At 36.8% G+C, this 10,809-nt stretch overlaps 1 protein-coding gene across 6 annotated transcripts in view; it reads right to left on the bottom strand.

Moving 5' to 3' along the window:
* Positions 1–523: 523 nt before the first annotated feature.
* The window catches only part of frmd3 (FERM domain containing 3), a 30,864-nt gene continuing 20,578 nt past the window's right edge, over positions 524–10,809 (bottom strand). For 2 of the 6 annotated variants that reach the window (XM_028458419.1, XM_028458420.1), the window contains exons 11-15: positions 9,321–9,395; positions 8,656–8,724; positions 8,054–8,151; positions 2,434–2,659; positions 524–1,086 (exon numbers count right to left, since the gene is read on the bottom strand). In XM_028458419.1, the coding sequence (XP_028314220.1) occupies positions 618–1,086; positions 2,434–2,659; positions 8,054–8,151; positions 8,656–8,724; positions 9,321–9,395 (937 nt within the window). In that variant the 3' untranslated portion in view covers positions 524–617. The remainder of the gene's footprint in view (positions 1,087–2,433; positions 2,660–8,053; positions 8,152–8,655; positions 8,725–9,320; positions 9,396–10,809) is intronic. The other 4 variants (XM_028458422.1, XM_028458423.1, XM_028458421.1 and 1 more) reach the window with 3 other exon arrangements.

Here is a 10,809-nt window from a genome sequence, read left to right as displayed (position 1 = left end):
ACACCATGAATATTAATATCAATACATTCATTGATTAGGAAATCTAACAAGGTAATCAATAGATGAGAAACTAATTATATGATAGATAATATTTATGAGTGTATTTTACAGCTGATTATAGACAAACTGAGCCGTTAGCATTAGAGATGCTAACAGAAAGCTAATACATGAAGAAGATTATATTTAATAAGGATTATTTATTAAAGGATCAGTAATTGAGAATGTAATTATAATTGACTTTCAGGGGTAAAATAATAATTGTAAAATAACTGTAAAAAATTTAGGTCACCATAATAGTAATTGAGTTGTAATTGGACATGAATAATTGAAGATTTAATTTTAATTGAAAAAATGTAATTGTATTTGAATTGATCCCAACCCTGGCAGATGATTTTAATTAGGAAGTTATTGTGTTTACACTCAAACACACTTCTTAATACTTATAATATAAATACAGATATTAATGAAACTGCTGCTTTAGGTTTAGATGAGATTAAAGAACTCGTTTAGACAAATTTTGTTCCTCTTTGTTTCCTGTGCAGTGGTGTGTGTGTGTGTGTGTGTGTGTGTGTGTGTGTGTGTGTGTGTGTGTGTGTGTGTGTGTGTGTGTGTGTGTCTCAGTCTGACCACAGGTCGTCCATGGCGGCGCTGACCCTACAGAGGACCCACCTCCTCAGAGGACAGTAGTACTCGTAGTGAAACTGTTCAAACTCTGGCGTCTGACGGATCTCGTGCAGGAAGGAGACGTCCAGGTCCGACTCCAGCAGCAGCAGCAGGGTGGGCACCGTGACGAGCAGGACCCCCACCACCACGGCCAGGAGGCGGGCCCCGCTCAGCAGGCACGCGTTCACTCTCTGATTGGACGAAAGCAGGCTCAGGACTCCGCCCACTCTGCTCCTTGCAGCTAGTCGCGTACGCTCGTAGGCGCGGTCTCTCTCCCGCTCCGCCTCCAGCTGGGCCTGGATGTCAGGGTCAGCGTGGAGCTCCCTCAGCAGGAGGGCGGGGCTCTGCACCGGGGACGAGGAGAGGGACGAGACCCCCCCCTGAGAGTCCTCTACGGGAGTCGGAAGAATGCTGGGACACGGGCTGGGACACAGAGACAGGAAATACACTCAGTTAGCATCAACATTATCATTAACACTAACAAAAAAGAAATCTAATTCCCCTTCGGTTGTCGGGGGCAACATAAATTTATTTTTATTTTATTTCACCTTTATTTAACCAGGAAAAAAATCCCATTAAGATTAAAAACCTCTTTTTCAAGGAGTCCTGGCCAAGAGGCAGCAAAGTTACAACACTGAACAGAAATACATTTACATTACATTAAAATGACAGGATAACATAAGAATTACAGACTGAGGCAGTCTCACATTCTCTCAGTTTGGTTTTAAAGGCATTCAAGGATAAAAACTCCGTCAGCTTCCAGTCTCTGCAGTGTGTTCCAAACACAAGGAGCTCATGTACAAAGGCTTTTTCCAGCTCTGTGCAGGCAACAGCTGATCATTGGATGTGTTCATACTTCTCTTTGTAAGTAATGTACAGATGTAAGAGCATTATTAAATGTTTCTTAACTAATGAATGATGTTTTTACAGTACTTTCTATTTTAAATCAAACATATTTCTGATGAGAAAACACATGAACATTATCATTAAAAAAGTTATTTTTATCTTTTATTTCTCGGGCAACAGTAGAGCTTCCTTTTATTTATTAGTTATCATTTTAATTTATTTCAATGTTTATTGTTATGAATGTTATGTTATTTGTCATATTTTTTTCCCTATAATGTGTGTTTTGTGTTAAACGTGTTCCTTACAAATAGTAAAAAATATATATACATTTTTAATCTTTAAGTATAAAGTTGATTGTGATGATAGATCTTACTTTATTAAAACAGTCGTAGCTAAATGTTAAATAGACATGATTTATATAGAGTTTTATCACCACTGAAACAGTCTCTAAGCTTTACATATCAGCTCATTCACCAGTGGGACAGGACTGACATGCAAGGCACTAGTCGACCACTGGGAGCAACTTAGGGTTCAGTGTCTTGCCCAAGGACACTTCGACACATAGTCAGGTACTGGGATCGAACCCCCAACCACTCCATCAGAAGACGACCCACTACCACCTAAACAGTCGTAGCTAAACGTGAACGTGACCTTAATCTTACTGTGTTCGAATCCCAGTTTTCTCTCTGGCCTGAGTGATGTTTTTAGTCATAATATTTGTGTTGTATGTACATACTGTATGTGTGTGTTTATACGTATAGATTTAAAACAAAAACAAAATAGAAAGTGAACAGTTGTATAGGACATTGTATAAACAGCATTTTTAATGTATAGTTGATGTGAATATACATATATACATTTTGCTGTTAACTGTATATTGTTGATGCTTCTCAAAACATAATTTTAAAAAAGCAGTTTGTGTACCTGTAGTTGAGCTCAGAGATGGTGAGTGAAGCTCCGCCCCCCTCCTCCTCCTCCTCCTCCTCCTCCTGAGCCCCTGTCTTTGGAGTCTGACGTTGGATGTTGGTGGTTTCCATGGTAACGCCTGCAGACTGAAGGTCGTCTGTTGCTTCCTCAGGTCGATGTTCAGAGTCACTGAGAAATGGACAGCCTTCGATCGGACACAAAGGGGCGGAGTCTTTGACACCAGCTACACACAGAATAAAACATTCATATTAATATATATCATATAAATATATATCACACACACTCAGCAGAGCAGCAGCACTGTACTAAACTTAATAATAATCTGAATTTGTATCCCTTCATTTCAGCATTAATATTTATTTGGTGTAGTTACACAACGTTACCTCGTGGTGGGGCTATTTTATCACTTATACGTGAGTCTGACCACTTAATCTACAACAGAAAAACACACATTTGTGTAAATTGTTGATATCTCAGTCCCCCCAAATACACACATTCCATGAAACTCAGTTTTCCCACGCTTATCACATAACGGCAGTCATTTTTAACTCCACACTTAGTGGTAGTAAGCTACTATTGTAGCCACAGCTGCCCTGGGGCAGACTGATGTAAGCGAGGCTGCCATAGTGATACATAGGCTCCTCCCACCACCAACACTCACTCACACACTACATTCTTTGAAATCAGACCAGTCTGTTAGGCCCCTCCTCTATCAGACCAGTCTGTTAGGCCCCTCCTCTATCAGACCAGTCTGTTAGGCCCCTCCTCTATCAGACCAGTCTGTTAGGCCCCTCCTCTATCAGACCAGTCTGTTAGGCCCCTCCTCTACATGCTGTTTATTATTTGTGTTCTGCTTTTTTATTGTTTTGTTTTTTTAATTCTATTATGTTTTAAATTAAATCTTGAAAGAATGAAAGACATCGTGAAACATTAAAGTGAGGTGATGTTTTATGAGTTCAATCATTAAAACACACACACACACACAACATGTCCACTCAATCGTCACTGTGTGTGTGTGTGTGTGTGTCCAGTATATTTTTACATCGTGGTTCATCATCTGCTTCTTATTTCCAAACATCAAATATTTCAGTGAGTTGTTAAACGAGTTGATCACATGATTTATAATCTGAGGATGTTTTTTAGGTAAATATTAACCGTTCTGACTGAAAATCATGTAAATAAGTTCCACGTTGTTTCCCTTCATGTCTTAGTGTTTGTCCTGTTTCTCCTGCTCTGTCATTGGTTCGTTTAATGAGTATTTCATGGTTAATGATTGGTTTTTTTTCTTACTCTGGTCCACAGACGTTCTCTGAGGGCCAGCACTGATCCCTGCGATACGTCCACCGTGACCCACCAGTCGTACGTACACGTCCCGTGTGGTGTGGTTAGCGATACGCAGATGGAGGCTACGCCGGGTGCTGATCTTCACCTGACACCTCAGGGCCTCGGCCAGCACCATGGAGGAGCCTGGATCATCTCCAGGATCTGCTGGGTGGAAGAGCTCCAGAGGTCCAGCATGGCCGTGGTCCATCCCCTCAGCCGGAGGTTTAGAACCATTCATGCCCTCTGTCTGAGGAGAGCTCCTCGGGGTGGAGCTGAACACGCTCAGGCCGTCAGAGGCTCCCAGAGCTCCAGCTGTAGCCTGGTTCCTGTGCTCCAGAACCTCCATCACTCAGAGAACCCTCTGACTGTGACTGAGAGGTTCCACTCACACATTGTGACCCTCAGAACGTCAGTGATGGTCACAGAGAGCAGAGGGGCTTTAGCAGAGGATCAGCCCAAAGCTGCAGCATCTAAATATAACCTGGAACTCTCACTCTGATTACAGGGGGCGGAGCTCTTTAAGTCTGATTCAGAACCTGTGGATCAGAAACTACAGAGGAAGTTCTTCACGTTCCATGACAGAGAACACACCATCGTTTGGAGAATCTGAAAGTTACAGACTTTAAAGAGTCTGAAGTAACTTTTAATGAGTAAATAACGCTGCACAGACACCATCATCAGCAGGAACAATAAAAACTAAAGCTGGGTCTTTATCGTATTAATTGCGATTCATTCATTACCTGAAAAATAACGCACTGAAAAAAATAACACAACTCTTTTTTATTTCACTCCCAACAGTGTAAAATAAAACAATGATGTTTTTTTTATATAAAACAGATTAAAAGCTGTTCAAACCAACAAATACACAAAGACCACAACACAAGACACCAGAGAACCAGAGAAGAAATCATAGCAGCTAGCAACTCAATGCTAAACATGTTGCAGCTAGCGCCTTAATGCTAAACATATAGCAGCTAGTATCTCAAAGCTAAACATGTAACAGCTAGCACCTTCATGCTAAAAATGTAGCAGCTAACAGCTCAATGCTAACACGTAGCAGCTAACAGCTCAATGTTAACATGTAGCAGCTAACAGCTCAATACTAACATGTAGCAGCTAGCAGCTCAATGCTAACATGTAGCAGTTAGTAGCTCAATGCCAACATATAGCAGCTAGCATTTTAATGCTAACATGTAACAGCTAGCATCAATGCTAACATGTAGCAGCTAACATCTCAATGCTAACATATAGCAGCTAGCATTTTAATGCTAACATGTAACAGCTAGCATCAATGTTAACATGTAGCAGCTAACACCTCAATGCTAACATGTAGCAGCTAGCAGGGACAATGGTCCTAGAGGAGCAGACAGTGTCTCCAATCCACACTGACACTCAGACAGGGTTCAGAACCAATAATAAATCCATGAGTGACAAATGAACAAAGTCAGTGATAAATGATTGTAGTGACAGTTTATTATTATTATTATTATTATTATTAGTCGACCACTCTGTGGTAGAGGATGTGGGCGGGGCTAGAAGTACTGCTACAGATAGCATCGTCTGACTCAAATAATGAACTGTTATGTAGAAAAACTATTTCAGACTAAATTCATCAGTTGTTCTGTTTATTTCATGATATCCACAGATATTCTAAATATTTTACACTGTTCAGTTTATACTAAGTGTTGTTTTTATTCTAATACAAAAATCAATTTGTTTTTATATTAAAAGTATTTTTTGATCTAGTCCCACCTGTGATAAACCACACTAACAGTGTGAGTGTGTGTTAACGTTAGCGTTGGTCAGATAAGAAGAGAACACTCCGTCCAATCACTGAAGGTCAGTGGTGACCTTGGCTCAGCTTCCTGTTTCCTCTCTACTGGGTAGATTAGAGTCTCTGAATATAGACGCTGAGCAGAAACATCTCAGGACACTTTATCCTAAAGTCTTAAAACACTTTGTGACACTTGAAGAACTGAGTTCACACAAAACAAACACTTCTTTCATTTCAGTCACAGAGGAGAAGCTTTAACTTTAAACTCCTCCAAGAGAAGAACATGAAACATTCCTGTGTTTAGCACCAGCTGATTTAAAGTGTAACTAAACATGAGGATTTCTCTGATCTGCCACTAGGGGGACATTTAAAAAAAACACCTTGATTATGGGCGTGGTTCCTAGAGTAGTTAAGACACGCCCAGTCACAGCAGCCCCACCCCCACAGTACTGCACAGTTCCACATGGAGCTGTCAATCAATGCTCCTCCCATCTGCTGTAATAGCAGCGTTCAACCCATAGAGGGCAGTAACTCTGATATTAATAACTACTGTAAATAAGACATATTTAAATACTTAGAGTGGGACTATGATCAATAAAATAGATTAGTTCAGAAGTGATCAGATATGGATTCAGTTATAAGGTTGATTTACAATTTAAAACTGATTCAGAATCAGTTTATTGATCTAAATCATCCCCAAAATCTGATCACTTGTTCCTTATCCCAGTTTTGATTATATTTAATTCAAATATCATTAACATCTGTCTATTAGTTTTTGAATTAGACTGTTAACAAACAAACAAACAAAATACATAAAAATATTAACCTCATTGGCAGAGATAAAAATAATAACAATAATAATAGCCTTAAACAGAATGCTTAAAATATTACTTTCTTTTAATATGTCATGTGATATCTAGTTTTTTTGGTACATTTGATTAAATATATTTGTTACTTCCACTGTAAAGGAGTGAGTCAGCATGTTTCTTTGTTAATAATTAAACAGACAGATAATAACTCACTGTAATTATTAGTAAAGTTCCAGATAATGAAAACCATGTTACACTATGAGTGAACCTTTAATAAGTACAGTCTGAGCTCAGAGCTGCTCTGTGCAACATACTGTATCTACTTCCTGTAATCTGAGGGTCACATGACCTCCCTCTGCTCCAACCTCAGGATTTATTCCTCCATCAGATAATATTTATAATAACGTCACAGAGGAGAGAACGGGTGTAAAAGTGACTGATGATGGAGGTGTTCTGCTGTGTCAGCATTAATGGGGCCATTAATCTACAGCGGGACCACGTGTTGAGAACAGCCGTAAAGAACCAATGTTCTCCTCATCAGCAGAAAATCCTCCTAGTGTCCTATCCTCCATCAGAGTACGTTAAACACACACATAATAAATGTATTATTATTATTACACTGGGCTCATGGGCCCTCAGGATAAACCAGGGACTCATCTTATTCCAGGGGCCAAATACGAATACGATTGACCTGAAATGGGCCGCAGAAGTTGGGAATCAAACCATTTCAACATTAGTGCTACTTTACATTTCCATATACGTAAATATAAATGATATAAAGTATGTAATATAGAAGGTACTGATAATATCCAACCAATAGGTGACAGACTGTGACATTTATTTAATTTGGGGACATTTTGTCAAAAAAATGAGTATTAATCAGGATTTTGGAAAAATTAATAAAAAAAACAATAATAAAATAAAATTAATAAAAATGACTTCCATGGTGTTCAACAAACATGAGAAAACTGAACCTCAGCAAATATTCATTGAATAATGAAACTCTACAATATTTGCTGAGGTTCAGTTTTGTTTATGTGAATAATTTGTAAAATTCTACTTCAGAATAAATCTGTTCAAATGTTATTGATGCAATTATTTATGTTTGGATAAGATACAGTGATTTAAAATTACTCCCAATATGTAGAAATTATAATTCTCATCAATATTGCTAAAATTCCTGAGATTAAGTTTAAGTGAAAATTTTAAGTCCTTTTGCAACCCTACTGATATATAATCTACTATATTATTATTATTATTATTATTATTATTATTATTATACTGAGATATCCACCACTACATTATTTGGTCATTTACACAATGATTCATTTTCATCAAACATATTTAATTTCCCCTGAGGGACGATTTGCATGTTTTAAAGAATCAGATTTGGCCCCCGAGCCTTGAGTTTGACACATATGGGCTAAAGGCTAATAGCTAGCTTTCTCTAGCTCTGTCAACCCAAACATCACACACACACACACACACACACACACACACACACACACACACACACACACACACACACACAGAGGGAGGATCATGGATGATATTCTTAGCGTGTTGCGTTTGGCGTCTCCAGGGTAACAGAAGTGATGAAGGGAAAGAGCATCTGCTGCTTAGTGTGTGTGTGTGTGTGTGTGTGTGTGTGTGTGTGTGTGTGTGTGTGTGTGTGTGTGTGTGTGTGTGTGTGTGTGTGTGTGTGTCCTACCACAGTCCGAGGGCAGAGCAGGAACCAATGGTTCCATGTTCATGATCAGGTTCTTGTGACTCAGAGAATAGAAACTTCTGCTGTGACCAAACTGGATTCTGAAAGTTTAGAAGATAAAATATATTTTACTGACAGTTTATTAATCTGATAAAAATGATGAATTACTTTAATAGAGTTGAACATACTGTATTTGTCTAATAATAGTGATATAATCTGACATAGATTTTAAAATGTTAACCAAACAAACAATAATTATACTGTGAAGTACAATAAGGTAGAATTTATTAATCACAGTATAATCTTTAAATCCAAAGGAATCATTTTCTCTGCTTCCCGATTGGCTGTCACTTTGTTTAAAGGCGGAGCTTCTGATGGCACAGTGCCGTCCCTCAGGGGTGTGATCAGACTTATTGATCATTATTAATTATTACATTTTCTAAAATATTTTGTCAATAGACTCAGTCTGAGTGAAGTCATGACTCATTTGTTTTCAAGTCAAAGTCGAGTCCTTCATGATTTTATTGAGTAGATAATAAATTCATTGATTCTGTCCATAACAAATCAACCTTAAATCAATAAATAATAAATATTGTTTCATTTACCTGAGAACTTGTGGAGGGTCTCTCTGAATCTTGGAGCTGGCCTCAATCACCTCCTTGGCTACTTTACCACTGACAGAGAGAAATAAATATATATACACTAAATGTATATTTGTATAAATATAGAAGAATTCATCATGACACATGTATAAGTTTTAAAACAGATGAAAACTGTTGAAGTGCAAACAGAGAAATTAAAACACTGACTTAATGAAAAATTAATTTTTGTTTTATTTGAACTCACTCAGACCAAACCAGGAATATTTAAGACAACTTTTTAAATTTTAGATAATTCAGTATTAACAGGTGGACAGTTGAGATGAATCATATTTAGGCAGAATATCAATAATTTACTGATGGATCAAACAGATAATGATTTATTTCCTGCTGGAGTTTTAAATAAAGGTTGTAAAATAAAGTATTTTTACATTTTCAGATGAAATTGCATCAGATACGATGAGTTTCTTAGATTAGCTGTGATTACAGTAGATAAGTGTCAGAGGTCAAAGGTCAGCTATGATGACAGGCAGCCATGTTGGATTATTAGCATTAATATGAGCTCAGAGTAAAGGACAGATTTAAGAACATTTTTCTTTGTTTCTTTGATAAAAAACACCTGAAATCAATGACGTGATCAGAGATTATTGGTTTAATAAAAACCATCTCACCTGTATCTGAACCTGCTGCCTTTGAAGAAGATATTACTGCTAGAAACTGTCTTGATCTGACTGGACTTTGAACACCTTACACACAAACAGAGAAACACACACACACACATATAAACATGAGTACAGAGAAGAGGGAATGGAACCATACACAGTAATAACAGATGGTGATTGATCATATTTCCTTTCATTAAATCAGAGTGACAGACACTTACAAACTGAATTCACTTTGGCTGATTACAGCAGCTCTAAAACTTTATTATTATATTATTCACAAAGAAGACAGAAATAACTTATTATTGAGAAATAACGGATTATTTAAATGCCAGAATATTACAGTAAATTCTCTTTGTGTTTTTTATTTTTAGCTTTTTATGAAAGTCAGAGAATAAAACACCATCTGAGAGAGAACATGAAACCTCCTAAAGGAACACATTGATCTGTACGTTCACTCAGAACATGGTGATATCTGATATTATTATTGATTATGACTGAGATAGAAGTGAAGGATTCAGTTTTTATTCAGCTGAGCTCCTTTACTCTGCTGTATTATATACTGTATATTATACCAACAGGATCATCATCATCATCATATATGTATGTATGTGTGTGTGTGTGTGTGTGTGTGTGTGTGTGGGGGGTGAATCCATTCTAAAATCATGTGCACTAGTCCATCCCACGTGTCCGTACCTGCCTATCTTTCACTAAACGTACCTAATGTCAGTAGTTATATGTGTAGATGCAGGTGTGGCGTGAGTGAAGCTGCAGTGATCATGTGACCTTCTATAGAGAGTGGTTAGTGCCACTGCTAACCCAAAAATATACTGTATACGTCTGAAACGTACGTCGTCGCCACCAAAGGTCCGCCTCTTGTATGATGTCATTGATGCCATTTTTGAGTGAATTCAAGTCTTACATGTTAGTCTTTATTTTTTGTGTATATGAAAATTACAGTACAATGCAATGTCACAACAAATTTACAATTTTGAAAACAATTAAAATATAATATGATATAATTTAAAAAATATATATAAACAGCAAAAGACTTTTACAAATGTTGAAACAGATTTACAATGGTGGTGCTCATATTATTATATAAATGTTATGTAATGTCAATATAATATTAAAAATACATTATATAAAACAAAACAATATTTAAGAGAATAAAGTTTAATTGTAGTTCTAATCATATTTAATATTTTTAAACTAGCTTTTATCACTCCTATCAAGTATGCAAAAAATAAAAGATGAAATTTGAATTGTATTCAAGACACTTTAATAACATTTACTGCATATTATTTACTTTTTATTTGAAAAAATAAATGTGAAAAATCACAATAGATGTTGTTATTGTTAATTTGTTTTCTATTTAAAACATTTATAAGAATGACTGCAGATTGTTAATCACACTTATTTATTTACAAGATATATTTTTTATATTAAAGATCATAAAATATTTGTATTTGTGTTTATTTTATGACTATATTGTAAA

Source organism: Gouania willdenowi, chromosome 9 (genome assembly GCF_900634775.1).
Source record: "Gouania willdenowi chromosome 9, fGouWil2.1, whole genome shotgun sequence".
NCBI classification, from domain to species: Eukaryota; Metazoa; Chordata; class Actinopteri; order Blenniiformes; family Gobiesocidae; genus Gouania; species Gouania willdenowi.
Note: the sequence above shows the minus strand (reverse complement) of the source record. Positions and strands in the feature narration are given on the sequence as shown.